Consider the following 26,668-nt stretch of genomic DNA (forward strand, 5'->3'; position numbering starts at 1 on the left):
TCACTTGATATTAAATAGAATTGTTAGAATTCACATTACTCTATTAAATAGAATTGTTATTCTCAATTGACACTAAATATATTATTGTAATATTAAATTACTAAATTACATTTACAAGTGTTACAACAAATATTACTGATTTTGCTGTCATATTTATTTTAAATATACACGGATTGATTTGCAAAACTCACAATCATATACTGAACAAATTATGATTGATATTTCTACGACTACAATTTTTTTTGCGGGTTAGTTCATCATAATTGTTTCTCAGTTTTTTTCTCTTTCATTTTATCAAAACTCATCATTTACTTTTTTTGTTCTTTCTATTATTTTATATAATCTCAATACATGTATATATACGTAATTCACTATAATGAAAAAAATATAAGATATTCTACTATGTTATGAACTAGATTTTAACCCGTGGTATATTTTCAAATTTGATTTATTTTTGACATATTGTTATCAGTCAAATTAATAAAAATATTTTTAAAACTAATATAATTTTGTGTTATTTCATTTGTCGTACGTATAAGTTTAGTATTATGGGATTTGTGTAAGCGTTACATAGCTCCCGTCGACACACTGAATGACCATTTGTTTGTTATATGCAGTGTTCAAGAAAGCGGTTTAGGCGGCCGCCTAGGCGCCGTCTAGGCGCTAGGCCCTCAGTAGACGCCTAGATGACCGCCTAACCCGCTTAAAATTACATACATTTTATTTTAATATTTATTTTTGATTTTTAAATTACATATAATTAAATTATTATGTTTTATATCTATATACGTAATTATAAACATTTATATGTTGTTAATATAACTTAAATAAATGTATTTTTCTTACCGTTGTTTATAATTTATAAATTTTTTATTTTTATAACATATATTTTAATATAATTATATATATATATAATGTTTTATGTTGTAAACGCCTAAACCGTCTAAAAACCGTTTAGGCCCCGACTAAGCGTTCTAGGCGCTAGGCGTTGGGTCACCACCCAGATACCGCCTAGCGCTTTCTTGAACATTTGTTATATGTAGTTTGTTTTGTTTATTGCTTCAGATTCTATTTGAATTTTAATTATTAGAACAAAAAAAAAAGATCCAAATACATAATAAGTAATTAATAAGATATAATTAAGTCATATTTTTCCTAATGATTTAATTATTTTAAATAATCGTAATTAAATCAACTTGATTTGATACAATATATCAAATATTCTAATATTAGTAGTGTTGACAAATAATAAAATAAGAATTTAACATGTGTTTTAGCATAAAGTTAATGATAATTTATTAATTCCAACTCGTCCGCTTTACAACCGGTCAACTATATAACCACATTGTATATTATTTTAAACTTTTTAAGTGTACATATTCATAATATTTTAAACTTTTTATTAAGTTTATATATGTCAATAGTAATATTTTAAAAAATGGGAATCAAAATTCTTATAACGTTAAGAATGGAAGTTAATACCATTGATAGAATATCTTCAAAAGTCAATAGAAGGTGTGGTTAATATATCATAGTTTCTGTTTTCATGTAATATTGATTGTTGTTTTTCCAGTTGTAATCGAATGTAAAATATTTAGGAAACAAAATCTGAAATAATTATTATTTTCAGAAATTTTGTAGGGATCAACATTGTAAATAAGTTGTTATGTAAGTATAACTTAAAATCTAAAACTTCAAAAATGTTAATATAAATTCGACCATAACTAAAATTAAGTTGAAAATATTTTTGAGTCTTACTTTGAATTGTTAAACTATATATTAATAATAATAAAATTGTAAATAATGAAAAAATACAAATAAGTATATAGGCAAGGAAAAAAATTACACGTATACAAATGGGCCTTGGTTGAATGTACAAAATCTTTTTGGGTGTTTCGCGTTAAACCATGTATGGTTTGATATGTTAAATATAATAGGTCATATGTGAATAAAAAGAAAAAAACAAATGTCATGGTGTCATATACATGAAGGAAAAAAAGACATACAGTAAATTAGAATTAAAAAAAGTAGAAGAAAATGTTCATCTTCCCAGTCTTACCAAACGATCTTGCTCACGAAACTGGACAAAAAAAACAAAAAAACAAAAAGTAAAGTTCAGTTAATTAGCTTAACAGATCTATTTTGGTGGTTCCATCAATTCCCAACGGATTCAAGTTTTCATGACGATAACAACAAAGCTCCCGTCGATTTGCACTGAATTGATTATCTTCATCCAATATGAAGATGAAGAAGATTTCATCGCTCGGATACATCAGAGAAAAGCAAAAGAATCCGATATTACAAATTTATATTTTGATTAGATAAGAGTAGTTGCTATTGGATGTGATGAGTTGACAACATCAGAATAATATGTATATATAGTGGTTTATAGAAGTCGTTGCGGATAGAGGTAAAGAGGTTATCGATATTCTTAGTGAAAAGTACAAAATCTGTCAAAAATCTTAATTATAGATAGAATTTAAATTTCATTAGTCAATCATTACGTTTAGAAGATGCCATCGAATAAAAAGGTAAGAATTAAGATTTTATGAAATTAATATATTACAAAGATTCTATAATAAATTTCGGAGTAGTAAAAGATTTTCTTGTTTGATTTTATTAAAATATTGTTTTCCTAAACTAAGAATATTCATTCCAATAAATGAGATTACGATTTTGAGTACTAATTTTGTGGAATTAGAGTAGCTAAATTTGCGGCTGGGGATTGTTGCGTTATCCAAATATTACCATTTTCATGTTTCTAAAAATTATTGGTTGATTGTTTAAGATTTGAGTAAATTCAATGTCATGGGATAATTGTTAGAATTTTTTTTAATGTTTTAATCACAATAGCATTGTCGGTAAAAAAGTCATAACTTGAAGCCTACTTTACTAAACTGCTGTGAAAATATTAACATAGATGATATATGTTAGTAAATATTCTCCCGCGCTATACTTCAGATCTGATTCTAATAATATTTATAGGGTGAATATTAGGTTGAGGAAACAAATCTTTCTATTTAATGAATATGATATCTAAATTTGTTTCTTTAATTTGATTGACAATAAATGAGAAAAAATCCGAAATCAATGTTTTGAGATCGAATATTTCAGCTGATTTTTTTAGCAATTAATCGATTATTTATTAGGAAAATTTTTTTTGGAAAGTTTGTCCTTAAAAATCGGATCTTAATATTATTTAAATCAATTACCAAGTTATTGTGTTTTCGTTAATTGAATCGTGTTCGAGATTTATCTAATCAGAAAGGATTTTGGAATCTTTGTGTTAATTGAATCGATTTTGCAGATCGTGTTAATTGAATCGTTTTTGCAGATCTGATGATGAAACCAGAACAAATCGTATTCTAAGATCCAGATGCTCCATTAGTTATTGACTCGGATCCATCATCATCTATAGTAACATTGTTTCTTCTTACTCTTTTGTTCTTCTCTCTTGAGATTACGATTAAGATTTTGATTCTCCAGACACTTGTCGTCCAAATCAGATCTGTGAAACAAGATTGCTATAATTACATTTGCAAGGCATCCTCCAACTTATTATAAATATAAACCACCTCAACAGATGAGAAAAATGAACACAGTAATATAATAATGATGTAGTACATGTCTGATTGAATCCAATTCAATTTGAGGTGCTATTGTCTCTTGTTTTTTTCACTTTGATCTTTGAAGTTGCGAGGATGTCCCTCTTGGATTTGCTCTTTTAGCTTGACAACTTTTTCAGTAAGTGCTTTATCTGTTTTATCTATAAAAAAAAAACCTCAACTATTTTTAGGTACAAGCTCAAAAACCTCTTCGTGTTTACACAGCACCGAAAGAACAACAAAGATTTTATCCTCATCACTCTCCTCCACAAGAAGTTCACATTATTTTCTCAGCCAAATTCCTTTAAAAAAAAACATCATATATCATGTCCTATGAAAATGCTACATTTAATTTTGAGCAGAAACTATAATTAACATTGTTTCTTCTACTCTTTTGTTCTTCTCTCTTGAGATTACGATTAAGAGGTTTTTTTTTACAGATAAAGTACTTAGCGAAGAAGTTGTCAAGCTAAAAGACCAAATGTAAGAGGGACATCCTGGCAACTTCGAAGATCAAAGTGGAAAAAAAACAAGAGACAATAACACCTGAAACTGAATTGGATTCAATCAGGCATGTACTACATCATTACAATATTACCGTGTTCTTTTTCTCCCCTATGGAGGTGGTTTTTATTTAGAGGAAGTTGGATGATGCCTTGCATATGTAATCATAGCAATCTTTTCTACTATTGAGTGTATATCTTGACGGCTTGATGCATTTAAATTGTAAAAGAATATTGGGGTTTATATACTCCATCCGTTTCATAATATATGATGTTTTAACTAAAGCACGCAAATTAAAAAGTTTTTACTTTTAACAAGTTCAACCAATTAGAAACAATACTGCATAATATAAAATACTAAACTAAACTAAAAGTTACATAGAAACTTGAAAACATCCTATATTATGAAACAAAAAACTTCTCTAAAACATCTTATATTTTGAAACGGAGGGAATATATGTTTGGGTTTACTGCCAGTAGTAAAAAAAATTGAAGTGTAAGTTCTTATCATATGAGTTTGAGAACACCATTTTTTTTGGAGGTCTTAAAAGCAGTGGCCAGAACTAAACTACGCTTTGGTGGAAAAACGGCTTTTTCATACCTCCACAATAGTCTTGTGTTGAATTTATACATTTGACTATTGATCTAGCGTAAGCATACATTATGTTGATAGATATTTGAATTTCGTACCCTAACTTTGAAATCAATACCCCAAGTATAATTGTTGTGCCATAACATACAAAAACGTGTTTATCGACTAACTCTGTTAAGCTTCCGTTTAATCAAAATGACGTGGATTCCACGTATGCGCGACAATCCAAACGACGTCGTTTTGGCAAAGCAAAGAATCAAAAATTTTGTCCAAAACGACGTCGTTTTTTATTTCTATCCAAAATCTTTCTTCTTCTCTCCCGAAACTCTCTCTCGCGGCGGAAAAACCCTAGAATTTGGGTGTTTTCAATTTTGAGTCGATCTGAAGCCGAAGGCAATGATTCCCGGGGATGAAGGTGGTTCGGAGGTTGCACCTGGAGATCGAAACCGGTAAACCGATGATGATGAGGAAGATGAGGAAGATGAGGCTTGTGATTCTGAGGCCACTCCGGGTAAAGAGCTGCCTCCGAACCACCTTCATCCCCGGGAATCATTGCCTTCGGCTTCAGATCGACTCGAAATTGAAAACACCCAAATTCTAGGGTTCCTCCGCCGCGAGAGAGAGTTTCGGGAGAGAAGAAGAAAGATTTTTGATAGAAATAAAAAACGACGTCGTTTTGGACAAAATTTTTGATTCTTTGCTTTGCCAAAACGACGTCGTTTGGATCGTCGCGCACACGTGGAATCCACGTCATTTTGATTAAACGGAAGCTTAACAGAGTTAGTCGATAAACACGTTTTTGTATGTTATGGCACAACAATTATACTTGGGGTGTTGATTTCAAAGTTAGGGTACGAAATTCAAATATCTACTAACATAATGTATGTTTACGCCAGATCAATAGTCAAATGTATAAATTCAACACAAGACTATTGTGGAGGTATGAAAAAGCCGTTTTTCCACGTTTTGGTCAAAAGATATTGGGGCTTTTTCAAAAATACCCCATTTTCCATGTCTCTTTTTAAGAATATCCCTTCATGTTGTTGATCATTTTTAAAACTACCCATCTTTATGTACAAAATGACCAAATTACTCTTTCTTTGAATGAAAACAAGAATGCACAGTCACCAAAAATCAAAAAACTTTCCCACCATAATAAAAAAAACTTCCGCCAAAAATGAAAAAAATTTCCGCCAAAATAAAAAATTTCCCGCCAAAATAGAATTTTTTTCCTGCCAAAACTATTTTTTTCCCGCCAAATTTTTGAAATTTATACCTTTTAAAAACCTTGTAAACGCTTTTAAAAACCTTATAAAAACCTTGTAAACGTTTTTACAAGGTGTTTAAAAACTTTTTAAAAACCTTTAAAAATCCTTTTTAAAAACATTCTGAAAATCTTTTAAAAACCTTATAAAAACCTTGTAAAAGCGTTTAAAAGGTGTTTAAAAAACTTTTTAAAAACCTTTTAAATATCTTTTCAAAATCTTGTAAAAGCGTTTACAAGGTGTTTATAAGATTTTTATGAGGTTTCTACCTTATAAAACATTTTAAACATCTTGTAAATTTTTTTTGGCGGGAATTTTTTTTTGTTGAAAATTTTTTTTGGTGGGAAATTTTTTTGGCGGAAAAATATGTAGGAATTTTTTTTGGCGAGAAAATTTTGTTTCTTTTTTTATTGATTAAAGTATTTTTTATCTAAAGGTAAAATGATCATTAAAATTAAAGAAGGGCAAAAATAAAAATAGCAAAAAAGGATATTTTTGTGAAGAAGTATTTGAAAAAGTGTATTTTTAACTAATTGTCAGACATATTTGCTTTTTAACCGCTTTTAACCTTTTACAATACAGGTCAACTTACAATACCAGGTCAACCGATAATGAAATGCCACATTACTGATTACGCTAAACAAAAATTATGACAAATAAAAAAAGTGTAGCTTCAGAGTTAAGACAGTCAAACAGTGAGAGGAAAAAAAAAATATACTATTTTGTCGGTGATTTATATATCCTCTTGTTCAATAAACCACCACATGCTCTGAAACCCTAGCCTGAACGAATCGCCGTCTTCTCTCGAAACATCTATCTACTTCGCTTCATTACAAGGTTCGAACACAACCGACTTAAACTTATCCTTTTTGTAATATATTTATTGTGTTTTCGTTAGTTGAATCGTGTTCGAGATTTATCTAGTCAGAAAGGTTTTTGGAATCTTTAGTGATTCATTTCTTCTGTTGTTGAATAGATTTCGCAGATCTGATGATGAAACCAGATCAGATCGTACTCTAAGATCCCAGATGCTCCATAAGTTATTGACTCGGATCCATCATCATCATCACCTTCATCATCATTATCATCATGTCGCTGTTTCTAAAGGACGATTCGATTCAAATCCGTGAAGTATGGAACGACAACCTCGAATCAGAAATGGCTCTGATCCGAGAAGTCGTCGACGATTTCCCATTCGTAGCGATGGACACAGAGTTCCCAGGAATCGTGTGTAGACCAGTCGGATCGTTCAAAACCAACACAGAGTACCACTACGAGACGCTTAAAACGAACGTCAACATCCTCAAGATGATTCAGCTCGGTCTCACTTTCTCTGACGAGAAAGGTAACCTCCCAACCTGTGGTGCCGACAACAAATACTGCATCTGGCAGTTCAACTTCCGCGAATTCGACCTCGAGTCCGACATTTTCGCCACCGATTCCATCGAGCTTCTTCGCCAATCAGGCATCGATTTCGCTAAAAACAACCAGATGGGGATCGATTCGAAACGTTTCGCCGAGCTTCTCATGTCTTCGGGGATTGTGCTGAATGAGAACGTCCACTGGGTTACGTTCCACAGCGGGTACGATTTTGGTTACTTGTTAAAGCTCCTGACTTGTCAGGATTTGCCTGAGACGCAGACGGGGTTCTTTGAGATGATCAATGTGTATTTCCCGAGGGTTTATGATATCAAACACTTGATGAAGTTCTGTAACAGTCTTCATGGAGGTCTGAACAAATTGGCTGAGCTGTTAGAAGTTGAGAGAGTTGGGATTTGTCACCAGGCGGGTTCGGATAGCTTGTTGACGTCGTGTACATTCAGGAAGCTTCAGGAGAATTTCTTCATTGGTTCCATGGAGAAGTATTCTGGTGTTTTGTATGGTTTAGGTGTTGAGAATGGTCAGATTGTTCATTGATTAATAATTAAAATAAAAAGGTTTCTAATTTACAAAGAATTCAAGTTTTTAGATTCGCTGTAATGGTTTTAGTCTTTTAGATTGCTTGAAGAAGCATAGTAGCATATGATCACAAGATGTCAAGAACTACAATCGAAATTTTGGTTTGGTGTTATGCTCTCCTATTTTTAATTACAGATATCATCACTCAAGTGTATGAAAAAAAACATACTACAATAGCTAGTAGTAATTTATAAGAAAATGTTTATTAGTTTCAGAATGTATATATATCTTTTTTATCTTATGTAAAATTATATACCATATGTAATATCTAATGTATCATTTCATGTAGGAACAAATAAATTAGGGAAAGGAATCTTCTAGATTTTGATCCAAATGAAAAAAAAAAAAAAATGTACAAGAAAGAAGTGCAACATAACATACGAGCCTGCCTACCAACCACAAGTATGTATCTCAACTAAGCCCATTATGGAAGTCACTACACAAAGCCCATTACAAGTGTCTAGCAAAACGACAAACAACGGTTTTGCACACAGACAAAAAACGCGCGTGAAGAGAAAAGGGGAAGGAAATGATGACGTTGCGGCGGCTACTGCTCCTTGGAGAGTAAGAAACAGCGTGGTGTAAAGCTGAAGCCTTTTCATCTTCTCCTCGATATTAAGAACAAGGATTTGGAGGGCTGAGATTAATTCTAAGCTACCTTAATAATTAGGTTTCATATATTTCATCATTTCTAAAATCAACCCTAACATCAATTGCCGCCTTGGTTTTCCAGAATCACCAATCTAAGGTTTGAAATATCCCGAGTTCCTCGTTTATATATGAATTTTGTCTATGGATTCTAGATCGTGATGAGCTAGCTAGCTATATCGATAATGTTTCTTAGTTTATCTTAGAGGTTTTTAGATCTTTAATTAGTGATTTGATTTCTTTATTTGCTGCATCGATTGCAGATCGTGATAGGACACACTCATCATCATCATCATCATCATGTCGTTGTTTGCGAAGGAAGATTCGATTCAAATCCGTGAGGTGTGTAGGGAAAATCTAGAATCAGAGATGTGTCTGATTCGAGCAGCGGTGGATGATTTCCCGTTCGTCGGAATGGTGTGTAGACCAGTCGTCAGCGATTTTCCAGAAATCGTGTTAGGAACTTTCAATACCCTAACCGAGTACAACTACGAAACCCTAAAAACGAACGTCAACAATATTGTCGAAATGCTTCAGCTCGGACTCACTCTCTCCGACGAGAATGGAAACCTCCCAACTTGTGAGACTGACAAATACTGTACCTGGCAGTTCAATATCCGCAACGTCGCTGAAAACAACCAAACCGGTATAGATCCCGAAGAATTCGCCAACCTTATGATGTCCTCTGGGACTGTGTTGAACGAAAGCGTCCACTGGGTTACATTCCACGGCGGATACGATGTCGGGTACTTGCTCAAGCTCCTCACTAATCAGAATCTTCCAGAGACGCAATCGGGATTCTTTGAGATGATCAGTTTGTATTTCCCTAGAGTTTACGACGTCAAACACTTGATGAAGTTCTGCAACGATGCTTATGGAGATCTCAACTATTTGGCTGAGCTGCTCGATGTGGAGAGAGTTGGGATTTCTCACCAGGCCGGATCAGACAGCTTGTTGACGTCCTGTACATTCAGAAAGCTGCAGGAGGTTTTCTTCATTGGTTCTATTGAGAAATATTCTGGTGTTTTGTTTGGATTAGGTGTTGTCACCAATGGTTAGTTTTCATGGAAGACACAAATTGAGTGTGTTTGTGTGTGTCTGTGTGCTATGTTTGCTTCTTCGTTATATGTATTTAATTACAACGCTTTGCTTGAATGTTGTATGTATTGGCTACAACACCCAAATGTTGGAAGGTTGAACTTGATTGGGTTTTGAGTATTACCGTTTTGGTATGTCACTTAATTAATGTTATCTATTAATTCGACTCATTTAGATGGTTTTAGATTATTACATCATATAAGGTCGTTTGAACAAGTAATTAAATTTTGCACACATCCGAGTTTTGGTTTGATATGGACATATCGTGATCTCATATTTGTATACACAATGGCGCCGTTTCGAAGCGGACCAAAATTGAAGGAATGGCCCAGTGTAAAGCCCATAAAACGGCCCAGTTTCGACAAAGCTGTCATTTCAGCAGGGTTAGTAAAACCCTAATATATATAACTCGCTACTCAATATTGGCTTCGTCTTTAACTCTTCGTTGCAGCCTCCCTTTCTAAGGTTAGTCTCTGTACTCTTTTGCTCTGTTCCTCTGTTGAATTGATCTGTGTTTATTTATGTACGTGATTGTCCAACTTTATTTGTTACAAATCCTTCCCCATAATTTTTTTTTTTGATTTATCTGCTTATTGAGACTGACTTGCTTAATTTTCTTGGCAGATCTTTTGCTTCTCTTTGTTCTTAAAGCCAAATTCAAAGAGTCAATATGTCAGGGTAAGCTTTCTCTTGCGATGCAGCTGTATTGGATTCTCCCTACATTGTTTTAATCTACTGAACCAGTGATCAATAGAGTTGATAGATTAGAGTGTAAAGGTTTTAGTTTTAGGTATGACTAGAGGTAGATGATATTCTTTGATTTTGTACTTATGCTATGTGACTCAAATCTTTAATCTTTCTTGTTGGGGATTGGTTTACATAAAAATGTAGATTGATTAGTATTATTGCTTCATAGTTCTTGATGTTTAATACGACGAGTTGATTAAAGTATTATACTTTTTCATCATTTCACAGTGATGAGGCTGTTGCTCCAGTTGTTCCTCCGGTTGCTGAGGCAGCTGCGATCCCAGAGGACATGGATTTGATGACTGCAGTGCAGTTGACAATCAGGAAATCTCGTGCTTATGGTGGTGTTGTTCGTGGTCTCCATGAAAGTGCTAAGCTTATTGAGAAGCGTGTTACTCAGCTCTGTGTGTTGGCTGAGGACTGTAACCAGCCTGATTATGTCAAGCTGGTTAAAGCTCTTTGCGCTGACCACAACATCAACTTGCTTACAGTTCCAAGTGCCAAAACCCTCGGTGAATGGGCTGGTGTAAGTTGTCTTGGTTAAAAGCTCTCTCTTAAAGAATGTTTTGGTTCCTCTCGTTCCTACTCTTAAATCTTGATAATGTGGTTACAGCTTTGCAAGATTGATTCAGAGGGCAATGCTAGGAAGGTTGTTGGATGCTCATGTCTTGTAATCAAGGTAGCAGAGTCTTTACATTCTCTACTAATCCACATTAATCATGGGAACTTCGAAATACATATAATGTCTTTAGCTTGTGTACTGTTGATTTATATGTCCTGTTTTGTATTATAGGACTACGGTGAGGAGACAACTGCCCTAAACATCGTCAAGAAGCATATTGAATCTAACTAAATCAAGCAAAGGTCAAGTGTTCAGATGCTTTTACCCTAAAAGGAGCGCATTTTTTACTTGTGGCCACTCTCTTTTTTTCCTCTTGTCTTCGCTGTTTTTGATATTTAATACTCAGTAGTGGACAGGTCTTGAGATTTATTTTGAAACATGAAGTTTTGATGTTATGTAGGTTCTATCACTTTCAACTTTGCCCATTATCATTTTATAGTTTTGCTGCTTTTAATGATTCTAGTATTCTGCATAAAACTTACTTGTGTTATACCAATCTTGAATGTGCTTCATCAACTTATTTAGTCAACACAAAATCACATTTGGTACATTGTTTTTTCCATTGATAGCATTTGCAACATACAGACTCGAGACTTTTCTCTCTAAACAAACTGGGGTAAAAAACAGATACATGGTTTAATAGAATCAGATAAACCAAAACCAAGCCAAGACAGACCCGGAAGCCAGACCAATAACTAAGAAGAGCGTAATGACAGTACCAGCAGCTTCTGCACGTTGCATAGGCACAGCTTTAGGAGCCAGAATCATCAAAACACTTATCAAGTATCGGTTAGTTAATCCCAGCAAGCATGTCAGCCTGGCAACGCAACCACCAACCGCGATCCTCTCATCCTCAGGCATGACCACCGCGGTCAGACATTTCCCAACTAAATCAAACACATTGTAAGCTGCAATGTGTAGAACAGGGTACCAATCTTTGAGACTCTCAGAATGAACATCCTCAGTGATGAATCCTGGAAATATTGACAGTGTCACAACGTATATGAGAATGATCCCAAAGCCATAAGATTTGACACTTTTGACGATTCCCCAAAGAGTTGTTCTCCACTCAGATCCGGTTAAAGAACCCTTCTTTAGTCTCTTTTCTTCGTTTATCGCCTTAGTCTTAACCTCATTGTAGTACTTGATTACAGGAAGTGTTTGTGCTATGTTGTATAGCACAACACATTTCACCATCACAACAATTCCCACACTGAAGTAAAGATTTGCACTTTTTCTTAACCCATCAGGGTTTTGAGGATACATAGCTTTAGCTAAGATTCTCAACACGGAAGCAAGCACACCAGAAGCAGCAGTGCCGGCGACAACAGCTTGCATATACCTCTCAGGCAATTCACCGGCGACACCAAAAAGACACCCTGCATAAAACTATCAGCGAGACCGGAGAAGGCAGCGACGACGGAGGTAACATCAAAACCGGCATAGAGACCGATCTGTCCTTTAACGTAGACTAGATCAAGAACAGGGATGATTATCAAGCCGGTGATGAAGATGGAGAGACCAAAATTGATTCTAAAGCTTGCATGTCTCTTTTGCGCAAAGAAGACGACGATAACAAGAAGAGAAAGGAGACCGGGGAGCATGTAGACTACGGCAAAGATCCTATCGACGGTGGTGGAAGGGTTAAGGTAGGAGAAGTAATCGACGGCAGAGATGGTTACGTTCCATGGAAGAAGAGAGCCGAGACCAAGAGTGAAGAAGATGATGTAAGCCAAGTTGTATGAATCAGTTGGTGTTTTGGGGATGATGACAAGAAGAGGGTCTTCGTGTTCCATTAGAATATTTTTTAAACTATTGGGGGTTTCTAGTGTAAGTGTGAGTTAGACTTGTTATATATAATGACATAATGTGTAATTTTTTTTTGTAACTGTTATATATGTTTTTGTAACGCTTTTGTGTGTTGACTACGTGTGTACATCTTACCACACTTCTTTAAGTGTTACCAAACAAAAAGCTATACTATGGTACAGCTTGAATTGAGGGGTAGTACAAGTTTTTGTTAATAACAATGTTGTACTACAACGAGAACAATAATAAAAAAAAAAAACCAATGTGAAACTGTCTCTTCCCAACAAGCCTTTGAAAAAGAATTAACCTCCCAAATTGTGAATGAGTTCTTTTAAGTTCAAGTGAAGAAGGGAAGAAAAGCTCCTTCGTTGACATCTATAGACTATCTAATGTAATTTGTTTACTTGAAGGTTGATAGTAGAAATTTATCTTACTTGTGAGAAGCCGTCTCCAAAACCTTAATTCTGAACTTCGAGTGAATATTTAAGTTTTTGGAAGTAAGATTGCGAGTTGGATTTTAGAAATTAAAATAAATAAATTTACTAAATTTAAAGTATTTTCATAATTCTCCTAGGAAAGAAAACACCATGTTTAGGAATTGTAAACTAAAAAAAAAAAAAGGAAATATGTAGGAAAAAAAAGGAAAAGGAAAAAGAAAGAAGAAAAAACGAGTTAGACTATTTAAAGAGAGAGGCGATTACAAATCGATCATTCCATCCTTTTTCTTTCTAGAAATAAGGGACCTCTCTCAAGTCTCAAGAACCCTAGAAATATCTCGTGACTTTGGCGCTTGGGTCTATTCACGCCTCTCCTCTAGTAGGATTTGTTTTGGGTTTTGATTTAGGGTTTCTCGTATATTTGATTTGTAGTTGTTCTTTCTTTGTCTGCGCCATGGGTGAAAGAAAGGTCTTACACAAATATTATCCAACAAACTCTGATCCGAGCAATGTTCTCCGGATCCAAATACCCAAGAATCAGCAAAACAAGGTTAGAGCGATGCTTCCGTTTCCAATTCGATGCAACACATGTGGGAACTACATGAAGGCAGGTACCAGAATCAACTGCCTTCAAGAAGAAGTAACCGGAGAAACCTACTTAGTCATTAAGATCTATAGGTTTTACTTCAAGTGCAGTAAATGTTGCGCGGAGCTGATATTGAAGACCGATCCAAAGAATTCGAGTTTTGTGGTCGAATCAGGTGCAACTCGCGTTACTAGCCTTGCTGAACAACACGATGAGGAGAAGCAAGCCGATGAGAGTGAAGATACTATGAATTCTTTAGATTAATTTTCGATTTTTGCATATTGAAGTAAGTTTCTGGAATTTAACAATTTATTGTTTTTTAAATTACAACAATTTTTGGTTACATGATATGGAATAATTTTCAAGTTAATAGCCTGCATCATTCTTCTCAAGACACATAACCCAAAAAGGTATAACATTTAACTTTTTGACATTATCATTGATCACCTTCCTTAATTCGACTTCATCTCAATGTCTGCATCATCTTTCGTAATAGTGTCCGGAGAATCTCCTGGTAAAAGACCGAGAAGAGGCAGAGGCAGCAATGAGCTGAGATTGCAGAGAATAATAAGCGTTGATAGGTTACCGAAACTGTCTTTTGTGATGCCGAATACTTGAGTCAGCCCTGCACCCATAAGTCCACCTAGAACACTGCCTCCATTAGAGATTGACATGAGTGTAGCGAAGAGAGTTGCCTCCATTCCTTCTGGACACAATCTCGCTGCTAACACAAGAACCGGCATGAATGAAGCCTGTGACAGTTTTTATTTTAAGTTGTCAGTGCATTGATGCTGATACATTTCCAATAATGCTGCATTAACTACATAATTAAAATCAGAGAATTCAAAGCCTTTGAGAAACTTAATGCTAACAAAAGCTTTAAACCTGAGCGAGGACTGTTAGGATTAGAGAGTCTCCGATAGCAAACCACTCGTCGCTAATTCCCAACTGTCTGTTAAAACCTGACACAAGGATAACCTGCAAAACATACGAGCGTCCAAAGAGTTATTAATTGATTCTGTAGATGGCACAGTTCTTCATGTAAAGTGCACATGGGACCAACCTGAGTCATTCCAAGACCCGTGCCAAAAACTGTCGTCGCGAGAAAGATTTTTCTCAGTGGAACAGTCTTCAGGAATCCATTGTACAGTCCTACTCCGAGCAACGATGCAATTGAGGTCACAAATTTAACTCGTCCCAGAAACTCCGGAGTAAAGCCAAGTTTGTTCGTTCTGTGATGAATTTTAAACCAAATAACATAAGAGGTTCTATAATTAATAGTTAATACTTAATACTATCTCACAGTGGATATAAAATAAGCCGATGATCAGGAACCAAGTGGAAGAGGACATACGTGAAGTAAAACATTGCAGAATCTGAGTGTGGTGTGGCTTGCCATAAGAAGATAAATAAGGTCGGGAGAAAAACGTTCGGTTGCTTAATGGCACTCCATAGCTGAATCATGTTCTGCTTTGAGGTCTGAAGAAAGCCAGGACTGATCAATGTTACGTTCTCTTTCCGCCCTAATGCTGGTTTGACCACACGTTGCTCGTTCACGAGAACAGCAACTGCTGAAGTTATCAAAGGTAGTAAAGCTGTCACCCCAAATACAAACCTGAGGTATAACAGCTTTTAGAATGCCACTTAGTTAGTTATCTATACGACAGGATACCGAAAAAGAAAAGCTACTGACTGTACGCGCAAATTGTGTACTGTACCTTACACCATATGACTCCACCAGGGAGCCACTAAAGTAGGAACTCACAATTCCACCAAAAGCTGAGGATCCCCAGCACAAAGACTGCAGAGATCCTGACACGCTTTGTGACTCACCGCGAGCCCGTTCCACTACCATCGAGTCTACTACCTATGAAAAGTTAACCACTAAACATATTGGAAAAACCAACTCTATCTTGCAACTCAACCAGGCTAAGTTAACCAGAATGGATTAGAAAACTTACAACATCAGAAAAGGCGACAGAGAGGGAACCAAGAAGTATACAAAAAGCAGCACTATATTTACTGTCAACAAAACCGGCCATCAAACTCCACGAAAATGCACCAAGAAGTCCGGAAAGAACCAGGTACGACCTCCTCCGATAGCCAAATAAAGGCACGGAATCACTGTAAAACAGAACAAGTTGCTATTATTGGTCACACTACAGTTTCTTCAACAATAGAATCAAAACAAGTACAGAAGTGGTGAAGAACACATACCTGATAAAACCGTAAAGAGGCTTAACAAGCCATGGCAATGAAGAAAGACCCGTTATCACAGCTGTCTAGTCAAAGAGGTATATATTGTCAGCCTATAAAGAGAATATTTTTTATAAAAAGGAACTTCAAAAGCATCTCAATCAATACCTCAGCAGGATCAAGATGCAAGTCATCTTTCAAATAGAAACTAACAGCTAGCCTAGCGAGTCCTAAAACACCTTGAACAAAATACACCATAGCTACAGCAACATTGTCCGGTGATAATTCAACACCGTAAAACATGGTTCTGCTACTAAGACTTCTTCCTTTATTATTGTTACGGGGAGGCTGTGTTCTAATAACACTAGAAGAAGAAGTATCTCTGTCTCCTTCTACATCCGTATTCGATACATCTCCTTCAGCTACACCTATAGACATTTCTCACAATTAAAACCCAATTTCATGCAGCGATTAACGAATCCAATTAAGGATGTATAGCTAAAGAACTTACTGATCCTAGAATCTAGAAGAAGGCTTTCCTCGGAATTACGCCGGCGAGGAGGAAGGTCCGACATTGAAACTATGGAGGACATATCTCTGTCAGGAGGTCTCCTACGAATCTTCCGGCGGTGAGATCGGGCGGCGATTGAAAGGCGACGTGTCCCGTTGTTGGCGGAGGAAAGGAAGGTGGATGGCAAAACTGTAATTTGGGAAGGTGAGATTGGGATAGAGAAAAGATTGCGACTCGCCATTTTTTTATTAATTGGTTTTGTGTAATTTTTGCCCACTTTCCCTTTTTAAAATTTCTCTTTTTTTTTTTCCGTCTATTTGCGCTATGTATTTTCTCTTTTTTCCTAATTTCTAACTTTTTTCATTAATACAACATTTTTTTTCTTTTCAAGATTTTATATTTTCTATTTTCTATATTTTTTTCTCTTGTTAAAATCTAAACTATTCAAAACACACAATAGAAAGGAGAGTTTCTCTCTCTCTTCTCTCTACGATTTTTCAGAAAGAAAAAAACCCTCTGATCAGTTTTTTGTTTGCCGATTGGTTTTTCCCCGGCTTAGTTTCCTGTGTATCGGGCTCACTTCTGTCATTCCTGATTTTCTCAACGGGGTTGGCCAGAATGCATGGCCACACATGCGAACTATGGTAAAGGACATCCAGCTACATGACCTATATGTAATACATGGCCACATGTCTGAAGTTTAAGAAGTTATGTGCGGAACATCATACACATCAAATATCGACAAACCGGACGATTTGCGTCGGTGTTGACTCATCGTTGACTCATCGGACCCGAATTAAAACCCGATCGGATTTACAAATCAGAACCCGAGACCAAGACCCGATTGAGTTTATGGGTAATTATCTTATCAGGCTGTGGGCCTAGAGATTAAATAAAAAATATCAGGCCCATTATCTTATTACCACATCGATTTCATCGTAAAAAAGTTAAAACTTTACGATTTCCCAATTCAGTATGTAGAAGTCAATCTACTCTTCAACTAGGGTTAACTCGAAGAAGGAGAAGAAATCATCTGTTGAAGAGGGATCTGCTGTAATCGTTGGTTTTAATCGGAAGTAACTTGGTGTTCGGGTCTGATTCTCACAAATGAGGTAAATTTTTCAATTTCGTTTTCATGTTATAACATTTTTAGTAGTGGTTTAAGTATGAACTAGTGGGGATGTGGGGATGTGAGGATGTTGTCGGGTACTTTATGGGGTTGGTTTCAGGTTTTTATATAGTTGATTTTTGTTTGATTCTTTATTATGTGAGTTGATTCCATTGTCAGTGAGTGACTTGTCGGGGTGGTGGGGAATATTGTTGCTTTATCCGATACAGTAAATATGGAAACATACAAGTATTGTCTTCTTATGTGACCGAAAATTTGTTTTTTTTTGTAGTGAGAAAATTTCTGTTAAGGTGAAATGCCATTATTCTGGCGAATTCAAGTTACTCGGTGGAGTTTTAGACTACGTCGGTGGAGTTGTTGAAGAAATAGAAGTGGATTCTATCACTATCTTTGAAGATGTACTTATATATATGCTTGAGAAGCGAATTAAGTACATTGGGAAGATGTGGTACAAGCTACCATTTGAAGATGTATCAGATAGGAAGCCTTTGTGGGAGAATGTTGATGCTAACAAGAAGAAGTTGGTCTCAAAAGGACGATGGATGAAAGAAGTTGACATTTACTTTGAGAAGGAAGGAGAAGAATGTGTTGAAGCTATAGACACAATAGCTGTTGGAAAGGAGAATGTGTGTGATGGTGCTCTTATTCTCAAGGAGAATGTTTGTGAAGATGACGAAGGTCAGAGTTCGGAGGCAGCTTTATCTGAATCATCAGACTCAGAGGTTGATGGTGACATTGGTGACGAAGAGGCCGAGATTGAAGAGGAGGATATACAAGTTTTCAACAATGAAAATTTTGAGGAACAGATACAAGACGAAGATGATGTATATCCTGCAACTGATGATGAATCAGGTGATGAGGAAGCACAAACAGTGAAGTTAGTTAGAAGAGGTGTAGTGGATGGTGTGTTCAGTTTAAGGCAGGTTTTCAGCAGTGGGATTGATTTTAAGAGGAATGTGATCAAATATGTCTTAAAGACAAGGCGGAATGTGGTGTTTGACAGGTGGGAAAATGAGAGGTTGGGTGCTAGATGCAAAGCAAAAGGTTGTGGATGGAAAATCTATTGTGCTGTGGAGATACCACTTGGAGGAAAGTGGATGGTGAAGACTTATGACTATGACCATCAATGCCATCCAACAGGAAGGTGTGAGATCATTAAAACTCCTGTCATTGCTGATTTATTCCTTCAAGATATAAGAAGAGATCCGGAGATGAGCGGTCCAGAGATAAAAGATGAGATGAAGAAGAGGTATAACATAATAATCTCGCCAAACCAAGCCAAAGTTGCTAGAAGACGTGTATTTGATAAGCTGCAAGCTGAATGTGATGAGCAGTTTGCAAGATTAAGAGACTATGAGCTTCACCTAATAACGTAAGTCACAATTTTGTTTTTGTATTATCACTTTTTTCTGATTAATTTTCGTATTTGTGTTAACAATTTTGTGATTTATTGTAGGTCCAATCCGCATACTACAGTTGAGGTTAATACAACAGTAAGGGCTGATGGTCGTGAGGCATTTCATCAAATCTACAGCTGCTTTGAGCCGTTGAGGACTGCTTGGAAGCAGAACTGTCGCCCAATCATTGGTTTGGATGGTACCTTTTTGAAAAACTCGACGAATGGGATGATGCTTACTGTCGTAGGAAGGGATCCTAATAACCAGATATTTCCAGTGGCATGGGCCGTAGTGGATTGTGAGAACAATCCCAATTGGGAATGGTTTGTTCGAAAGCTGAAAGAAGATCTGGACTTGGGGCTAGGTGAGAACATCACTCTGATATCAGACATGCATAAAGGATTGATTCATGGTGTGTCAACTGTGTTACCAATGGCAGAACATCGAGCTTGTGCTAGACATATTTACTCCAACTTGAAGAAATCCAACAAGGCAGACATGTTGAAGCCACTGTTCTAGAGAGTGGCAAACAGCTACAATGAAGCTGATTACAAGGAGAATTTGGCGGTTTTCAAAGAGTTTGATCCCCAAGCTTGTGCAACTCTACTTTAAAAGGATCGAACTACATGGTGCAGGGCATTCTTTAGGGTTGGTTGTTGTTGTGCTGATACTCACAACAACCATACTGAGTCGTATAACAGAACCTTAAAGATTGCAAGGAGGAAGCCATTTGTCCAGATGTTAGAGCTGATAAGGAGGGATGCTATGCAACGGGTTGTCATCAGGTCCACTATTGCTGAAAAAAAAACTGCTAAGTACACAAAAAAGGCAAGAAAAGAGCTAGAGAAATCATGTGACGAAGCTCAATATTGTGCAATGATCACAAGCACTGGTGGCGAGTACGAGATTGTTGAGTTTGGGACAGGATATTTTGTGAATTTGTCTGCGCGGACTTGTGCATGCAGGAAGTGGGATTTGACTGGTATCCCATGTCGCCATGCTGTTTGTGCAATAAGAGAAATGAATTACGAAGTGGAAGACTATATGTCAGATTACTACTTGACTGAAAAATGGCAAGGGACATATAGGAGGGGTCTGAGGCCTGTTAATGGATCCAAATTTTGGAAGGACTCTGGAAGACCACGGATTGTTGCACCTCCTTACAAACGTCCTGCAGGGAGACCGAAGGGCAAGGCAAGAATCAAGGGTCTAAATGAATCACCAAGCAAAAACAAATCTGACAAGAAAGTTGCTCGCCAAGGAAGAGTGGTCCACTGTGGTCTATGTGGTTAAGCGGGTCATAATTCAAGACGATGTCCTAATGAGGTATGTCTTCACACTATTGTTCTTTCTCTTTTAATTTGGTTCGGTTGTTCTGACTAGACTTTTGTTAGTCCTCTGAGAACAGGGCCAAGAGAAGAAAACTAAATGCAGCACCACAATTGGAAGCTCAAGATCAAGCTGAAATGGCAGCAGCTTTTGCAGCAATGGAAGCTCCTGACCATGAACCTGAACCTCAAGTCGAACTTGAGGTGCAAGATGTTTCCTCATCCGCACCACAGAGAAGAAGCTTTGTCGAGAGGATGCTATTCGGATGAGGTAGCTGACTCATTTTTTGGACATGTCGGGTCGGTTTTAGACTCCTTTTGGTACAATATTGACATGTAGGGTTGGTTGTACATGTAGGGTTGGTGACTTAAAACACCTAATCGGGTATTATTTTGGTGAATTGAAACACACCTAAGGTGATCTTATTTTGGTCATGTATTTGGTGACTTTAAACACACTTAGTCCCATATATTTTGTTTTGCAAAGCCACTAACCAAAGTCATTAGAAATTCATTAAAAAGTCATTACAAAGTCATTATCATTGAAAAGTCACGACACAATCACTAACCAAAAGCATTCATACAATAACAAAGCTATCTAATAACTCAACCAAAGACAATGGCTCCAATGGTGCATACCAGCAATCCTGTCAATCCAGTGATGATAATGCCTTGACGATACATAGTTGTTTCCATCTCAACATTCTTTAATGACATCTCCAATTGATGCTTCTCCAACTCATCACGAAGCTCCATGATTGTCGATTTTAGTTGACTTATCATCCTATTCTTCTCGTTAATTTCTGCTTGAGCTTCTACCAACGCTTGTCTGGGCCAGCCTTTCACCTCTTCTTCATCAGCCCACCTAAAGAATTTGCAGTGTACGTTACCACCTTCCTAAATCCACATCAATAAGAGACTGAACTAATCAACAAATCTCACCACCTCAACACTGTTAATAACACTTACGAAACATACCTTGTACAACTCACACCCAAAGAACTTTCGATGTGGATTCCTCGCCATTTTAGATTTGAAAATCTTAGCCGGTAATCCACAATCACAGACTTTTCGCCCTCCATATCTGCTGCTACTGGAGGATCCCGAGCTTAATTCCATCTTCGAAACAATTAACCCTAAAAACCCTAATCGTCGACTCAAACCTTCGAAAAGATGAACACTAAGAACCCTAATAATGGAGAGCAATCGTTTAAAGACTGTGTTTCGGCTATGTCGAAGAAGAAAAAAATTGATGTTGTGGGTATGGGCCTGATATTTTTTTGTTTAATCTCTAGGCCCACGGCCTGATAAGATAATTACCCATAAACTCAACAGGGTCTTGGTCTCGGGTTCTGATTTGAAAGTCCAATCGGGTTTTAATTCGGATCCGATGAGTCAACGATGAGTCAACACCGACGCAAATCGTCCGGTTTGTCGACATTTGATGTGTATGGTGTTCCGCACATAACTTCTTAAACTTCAGACATGTGGCCATATATTACATATAGGTCATGTAGCTGGATGTCTTTTACAGTAGTTCACATGTGTGGCCATGCATTCCGTGATACTTGAGGTAGCTGACTATCTTTTTTCCTTTTTTTTCCGTCTCTTGCGCTATGTATTTTCTCTTTTTTCCTAATTTCTAACTTTTTTCATTAATACAACATTTTTTTCTTTTCAAGATTTTATATTTTCTATTTTCTATTTTTTTTCTCTTGCTAAAGTCTAAACTATTCAAAACACACAATGGAAAGGAGAGTTTCTCTCTCTACGATTTTTTAGAAAGAAAGAAACCCTCTGATCAGTTTTTTGTTCGCCGGTTGGTGTTTCCCCGGCTTAGTTTCCCGTGTATCGGGCTCACTTCTGTCATCCCTGATTTTCTCAACGGGGTTGGTTGGCTTTTATCCGGCAGCGGTTGCTATCTTAGCACTGTTTTGGCTGGCTCTTTCTCAGGCAGTGGTGGCTTCTTTAGCACCGTTTTGGCTGGCTTTGCTCTAACAGATCTGTCATCCTTCTCTAGGTGGTGTTTGGTTAGACATGATTCGGGTTCTCTCCGGTTTTAGTTCTTTCCCGTTGTCTCAATCGATTTCGTTTATCTATGGCTCCGCTTTTGATTGCTTCTATCATTCCTTTGGTTTGTTTCAAAGTAATTAATGATGATGATTGCTTCTATGCGGATGCTTGATGGGTCGATGGAGTTTGTTTGATTTACAGGTTTATGATGTAGATTTATTTTCTTGAAGATCGAAAAGATGTTTTTTTGAAGACGAAGATGAAGAAGTTTTCTGTGGAGTCATACTCTCAGCAAATTGGAATTCGCCTTACTCTCCGAGCGTAGATCGAGATTTTCTGATAACTTTCCGGCGTTTTCGGCCGGATTTGAAGTTTGCCGTCGCTACTTTCGTCTACCGGTGATCGGAGACTCCACCCTCTTCGACTTCCCACGTGTCAGCTTTCATGTATCTCTCTTGCCACGTGCTATGTGTCAACCCAAACTCTTCAGTCTCAAGAAAAGATTTATTTTATGGGTATGGGCTTTTGTTTTATTAGGCTTCTTTTATAAGTTTGTTTTATAGGCTTGTTTTATTTTGGCATGTAATGTTGGTCTGTTATACTTGACATGTATGTTGGCCTGTTTTACTGGGCTTATATCATAAATAAAACACTCTTGTGAAACAAAAATAGTCTAAACTATTCAGTACCAAACATTGCAAAAAAGGGGTGGCTATTTGGGTACCATTAGATTTGGGTCGGGTATTCGGATTTTTGGTATTAGACTATTAGTTCATAAAATCTCATTTGAGTATTTTTATTTTTTTTGGCCGGCTTAAAAATTGTCCCCCCCCCACCCCCCAAAAAAAACACTATCTAAATATATTTTGGGTAGATGTAACTGAAAGCCTTCCAAAAAATATCTGAATTAATCTATAAACTTAGTTAAAATATTATTTCAATTACTAAAAAAAAATTTGAAAGGTAAATAAAACATAGTTATTAGGGTTTAGTTAGCTTTCAGTGTTTCAGCAATTATACCCGAAGTATCTAACCTCTGTTGTAAAACACCTGGAGTGGACTTCCATAACCGGCCCATTACTTATCTTATTGTGTAAGGCCTATCGGCCTTCTTCCTTTGTCAAAGCCGGTTTAGGAATTAGGAAGATAACAAGCCTTCTACTACATATATGTAACCTCTATTCGATTGATTCAATAATAAGAAGAAGAGAAACACAAAACCTCTTTCTTACTTTTACAACACGTTATCAGCACAAAGCTCTAAAACCAGCTGAGAAAAACCCTTATCCTAAAACCCTAAAACCGTCGCCGCTTTTACTTCTTGTTCGTCCAAGTTCGGCGATCAGTTCTCATCGGTGTTCGCGGCTAGTTCCTGTTCGAAGCTCTGTCCGTGACCAGTTCGTGATCAATCCTAGTTCGTGGTCCGGTTCTGTTCGTGATAAAGCTTTTATTCATAACTTGTTCGAGGTTCGTGGTTCGTGGATCAGCTCAAGGTACAATCGAGGTCTTTAGCTCCCGGTTCAAATCCAGTCAACCTCCAAACGGTGGAAGGTAAATAAAAATTAAACCTCCTTAGAACCTATAAATCGAACATGACCTTTAAATCTATTGGAACTCTAAATCTACAAGTACACAATCAAACAAACAAGTTCATAAGTTTCAAAATCCTAAACCCTATAACTTTAAAACTTTAAAAATCGGTTGTTATAGGTTGTTTAGATTGGTTGAAATTAAACTGTTTATGCTATGATTAAAATTCGATTCTGATTGTTTGATTGTTTGAGATTTGATTGCTTAAAACCTTAGAACTAAACCCCAAAATCCGAATTGCTTAAGATTAAAAGTTTAGGGTTGTTTGATTGTTTGTTTGTTGTATAAGAACCCTATAACTAAACTATTAAATTCGAAATTCATAGAAGAAAATTTAAACTGATTTTTCTAAGGATTAATACCGATTAAGATTGTTGTTTAATCAAACTCTAAAAACTAAAATTTAAAATCAGAAATTATTCTAAGTTTGCATGAAAATAAATTTGGATAACTTCTAAATTAATTATAATCATTATCTTAAAGGTTTAAGAAATATTTCCCAAAACCTTGTTGTTATCCAATGTTAAGAAAAAGGAAATCCAATCTAGTAAAAGGAAAATTTCTAAAACTCCAAATTATTTAAGAAAAAGGAAATATTTGCATGCTAGTGTCTATCTAGGATTGTTGTTTTGCATGCATACTAAGCCACAAAATTTGAGTGTAATATTAAGGCATGGATCGGTCTCAAATACCTCGTGGCCCGAAGTGATTGGCATGGTTCGGTCTCAAATACCCCATGTCCTAAATTGTTGCATGGTTCGGTCTTAAATACCGCATGCTAATTGGATGTTTTGTTCTGTATTATGCAGATGTCAAAGCTCAACAACCTCTCCTATGATGCCCTTAATGTTTCTGGAGACAACTACTTGCGATGGGCTTTGGACACTAAGATCCATCTGAAATCAAAGGATTTATGCAAGTGCATTGAGGAAGATTCTGACTGTTCTGAAAAGAACAAGTATAAGGCGATTATGCATATACGCCACCACCTTGATGAGAGTCTCAAGGACCAGTACCTCACCATTGAAGATCCTCTTGACCTTTAGACAGAGCTGAAAAGCAGATATTGACACCAAAAGACGGTGCTCCTACCAAAGGCTCAATTCGATTGGAAAAACTTAAGGATCCAGGATTTTAAATCCGTGGATGAGTATAATTCAGCACTATTTAAGATAGTGTCAATTTTGAGGTTCTGTGGTACTGAGGTTACTGAGAAGGATCTGCTAGAGAAGACATTCTCTAGCTTTCACTCTAATAACATATTGCTTCAACAACAGTATCGTGAAAAGGGGTTTATGACATATGCGGACCTCATCTCTTGTTTGCTGCTTGCTGAGCAGAACAATGAGCTATTGATGATGAATAATGTATTGAGACCTCCTGGTACAGCTCCATTACTAGAAGCTCACAAGGTAGACATGGCAAAGAAAAATCCTCAAGAGCCTAAAGAGCCAAAGGAGACTAAGGAGTCTAATTATGTCCATAGGGACAAGTATGGTCGTGGCCGTGGAGGAGGTGGACGTGGTGGTCCTGGTCGTGGGACCTATTAAGGACGCAATTTTGGTGTTCAAGGCCGTGGAAACCGATTCGGCTTCGGCCGTGGTCGAGGTAGAGGCCGCGGGCAATTTAAACCGCAACATAAGACCAAGTCCACTTGCCATAGATGTGGTATTGAGAACCACTGGATAAAGACATGCATAAATCCTAAGCATCTCGTTGACCTCTATGAAGAGAGTTTGAAAAAGGATCCAAAAGCTAATTTGGTTCATCTCGATGGTGAAGGTGATTTCGACCATGAGAAGGATGCCCTATTGGACTATGAAACCTCCGATTGTTTAGGAGAGGATAATTAAACTAATATGTTGTTTTGATTTAATTTTGTGGTTTATGTTTTGCATTTGATTGGATTATTATTTTGGATAATTATTTTGGTTTAAATTCAAATTATTTATTTCCTTCAATATAATTGGTCGTTTTGTTACTTTAAAGTTTAAAACATAAATTCTTGTCTATATTAGAAATGGCTGAAGACAAGAACATACTTGTGGTGGATAGTGGATCCAGCCACACAATTTTGAAGGACAAGAGATATTTTATTAATCTCATTATGAAAAGTGCCAATGTTAGTACAATTGCGGGTATAGCAAGCCTAATTGAAGGCTACAGCCAGGCTAATATTTTGCTACCTAATGGCACACATCTTGAAATAAGTGATGCCTTGTATTCACCCAGCTCAAAGAGAAGTTTATTGAGTTTTAAGGACATTCGTTTGAATAGTTTCCATGTTGAGACAAACGGTGAAGGAAACAAAGAATTTCTATATATTACAGAAATCACCCAAGGACATAAGAATGTCCTAGAGACTATACCTGCACTAGCCACTGGTATTTACTATGCTAAGATTGATATGATAGAGGCTAACTTGGCAATGAACAATTCACTTTATAGCATGACCGGCTTGGCCATCCAGGTTCTAACATGATGCGTAAGCTAATACAAAATTCTAATGGGCACACTCTTAAAGAGAGAAAAGTTATCCCTAAACATCTCACGTGTGTAGCATGTGCACAAGGGAAACTTCTTATAAGGCCATAACCAGCCAAAGTAAATAAAGAAACTTTGCATTTTCTGGA

At 36.5% G+C, this 26,668-nt stretch overlaps 5 protein-coding genes and 3 pseudogenes across 11 annotated transcripts; 6 read left to right on the forward strand and 2 right to left on the reverse strand.

The window, feature by feature from the left end:
* Positions 1 to 6,588: 6,588 nt before the first annotated feature.
* On the forward strand, positions 6,589 to 7,921 carry LOC104749657 (putative CCR4-associated factor 1 homolog 7). Of its 2 annotated transcripts, none has more exons than XM_010471330.3 (2): positions 6,589 to 6,802; positions 6,942 to 7,921. In XM_010471330.3, the coding sequence occupies exon 2, from the start codon at positions 7,055 to 7,057 to the stop codon at positions 7,880 to 7,882; it is 828 nt and encodes a 275-aa protein (XP_010469632.1). In that variant the 5' UTR covers positions 6,589 to 6,802; positions 6,942 to 7,054; the 3' UTR covers positions 7,883 to 7,921. The 2 variants fall into 2 exon arrangements, with proteins under 2 accessions (XP_010469632.1, XP_019093072.1); XM_019237527.2 differs by having other exon boundaries at positions 6,656 to 6,802; positions 6,951 to 7,921.
* Positions 7,922 to 8,449: 528 nt separating this feature from the next.
* On the forward strand, positions 8,450 to 9,840 carry LOC104749658 (putative CCR4-associated factor 1 homolog 7 pseudogene; annotated as a pseudogene). Its single transcript, XR_015585068.1, has 2 exons — positions 8,450 to 8,672; positions 8,836 to 9,840. The product of XR_015585068.1 is annotated as a putative CCR4-associated factor 1 homolog 7 pseudogene (transcript).
* A 172-nt stretch (positions 9,841 to 10,012) lies between these two features.
* LOC104749660 (small ribosomal subunit protein eS12y) lies at positions 10,013 to 11,516 on the forward strand. 2 transcript variants are annotated; one of them, XM_010471333.3, is made up of 5 exons: positions 10,013 to 10,135; positions 10,295 to 10,348; positions 10,646 to 10,943; positions 11,031 to 11,096; positions 11,211 to 11,516. In XM_010471333.3, the coding sequence occupies exons 2-5, from the start codon at positions 10,341 to 10,343 to the stop codon at positions 11,268 to 11,270; spliced, it is 432 nt and encodes a 143-aa protein (XP_010469635.1). In that variant the 5' UTR covers positions 10,013 to 10,135; positions 10,295 to 10,340; the 3' UTR covers positions 11,271 to 11,516. The 2 variants fall into 2 exon arrangements, with proteins under 2 accessions (XP_010469635.1, XP_010469636.1); XM_010471334.3 differs by having other exon boundaries at positions 10,101 to 10,193.
* Positions 11,517 to 11,580: 64 nt separating this feature from the next.
* Positions 11,581 to 12,880, reverse strand: LOC104749659 (equilibrative nucleotide transporter 1 pseudogene; annotated as a pseudogene). Its single transcript, XR_015585067.1, has one exon. The product of XR_015585067.1 is annotated as an equilibrative nucleotide transporter 1 pseudogene (transcript).
* Positions 12,881 to 13,739: 859 nt separating this feature from the next.
* Positions 13,740 to 14,135, forward strand: LOC104753337 (uncharacterized). The gene has a single exon (XM_010475603.1). The coding sequence runs from the start codon at positions 13,740 to 13,742 to the stop codon at positions 14,133 to 14,135; it is 396 nt and encodes a 131-aa protein (XP_010473905.1).
* A 27-nt stretch (positions 14,136 to 14,162) lies between these two features.
* LOC104749661 (folate-biopterin transporter 1, chloroplastic) lies at positions 14,163 to 16,918 on the reverse strand. Of its 3 annotated transcripts, none has more exons than XR_015585066.1 (9): positions 16,579 to 16,918; positions 16,236 to 16,495; positions 16,089 to 16,153; positions 15,833 to 15,995; positions 15,590 to 15,738; positions 15,226 to 15,500; positions 14,935 to 15,103; positions 14,757 to 14,849; positions 14,163 to 14,623 (listed from the first exon to the last, which is right to left on the reverse strand). XR_015585066.1 is itself a non-coding variant. In XM_010471335.3 (9 exons), the coding sequence occupies exons 1-9, from the start codon at positions 16,817 to 16,819 to the stop codon at positions 14,324 to 14,326; spliced, it is 1,701 nt and encodes a 566-aa protein (XP_010469637.1). In that variant the 5' UTR covers positions 16,820 to 16,914; the 3' UTR covers positions 14,163 to 14,323. The 3 variants fall into 3 exon arrangements, 2 of the variants coding, with proteins under 2 accessions (XP_010469637.1, XP_087349064.1); XM_010471335.3 differs by having other exon boundaries at positions 15,226 to 15,486; positions 16,579 to 16,914; XM_087492938.1 differs by having other exon boundaries at positions 15,226 to 15,486; positions 16,089 to 16,149; positions 16,579 to 16,838.
* Positions 16,919 to 18,150: 1,232 nt separating this feature from the next.
* Positions 18,151 to 20,702, forward strand: LOC147925089 (uncharacterized; annotated as a pseudogene).
* Positions 20,703 to 21,605: 903 nt separating this feature from the next.
* LOC147925090 (uncharacterized) lies at positions 21,606 to 25,585 on the forward strand. Its single transcript, XM_087492481.1, has 6 exons — positions 21,606 to 21,693; positions 22,386 to 22,462; positions 23,697 to 23,912; positions 24,845 to 25,047; positions 25,225 to 25,355; positions 25,425 to 25,585. The coding sequence occupies exons 1-6, from the start codon at positions 21,606 to 21,608 to the stop codon at positions 25,583 to 25,585; spliced, it is 876 nt and encodes a 291-aa protein (XP_087348607.1).
* Positions 25,586 to 26,668: the final 1,083 nt, after the last annotated feature.

This window comes from Camelina sativa, chromosome 16, assembly GCF_030686135.1.
Source record: "Camelina sativa cultivar CO46 ecotype springtype chromosome 16, ASM3068613v1".
NCBI classification, from domain to species: Eukaryota; Viridiplantae; Streptophyta; class Magnoliopsida; order Brassicales; family Brassicaceae; genus Camelina; species Camelina sativa.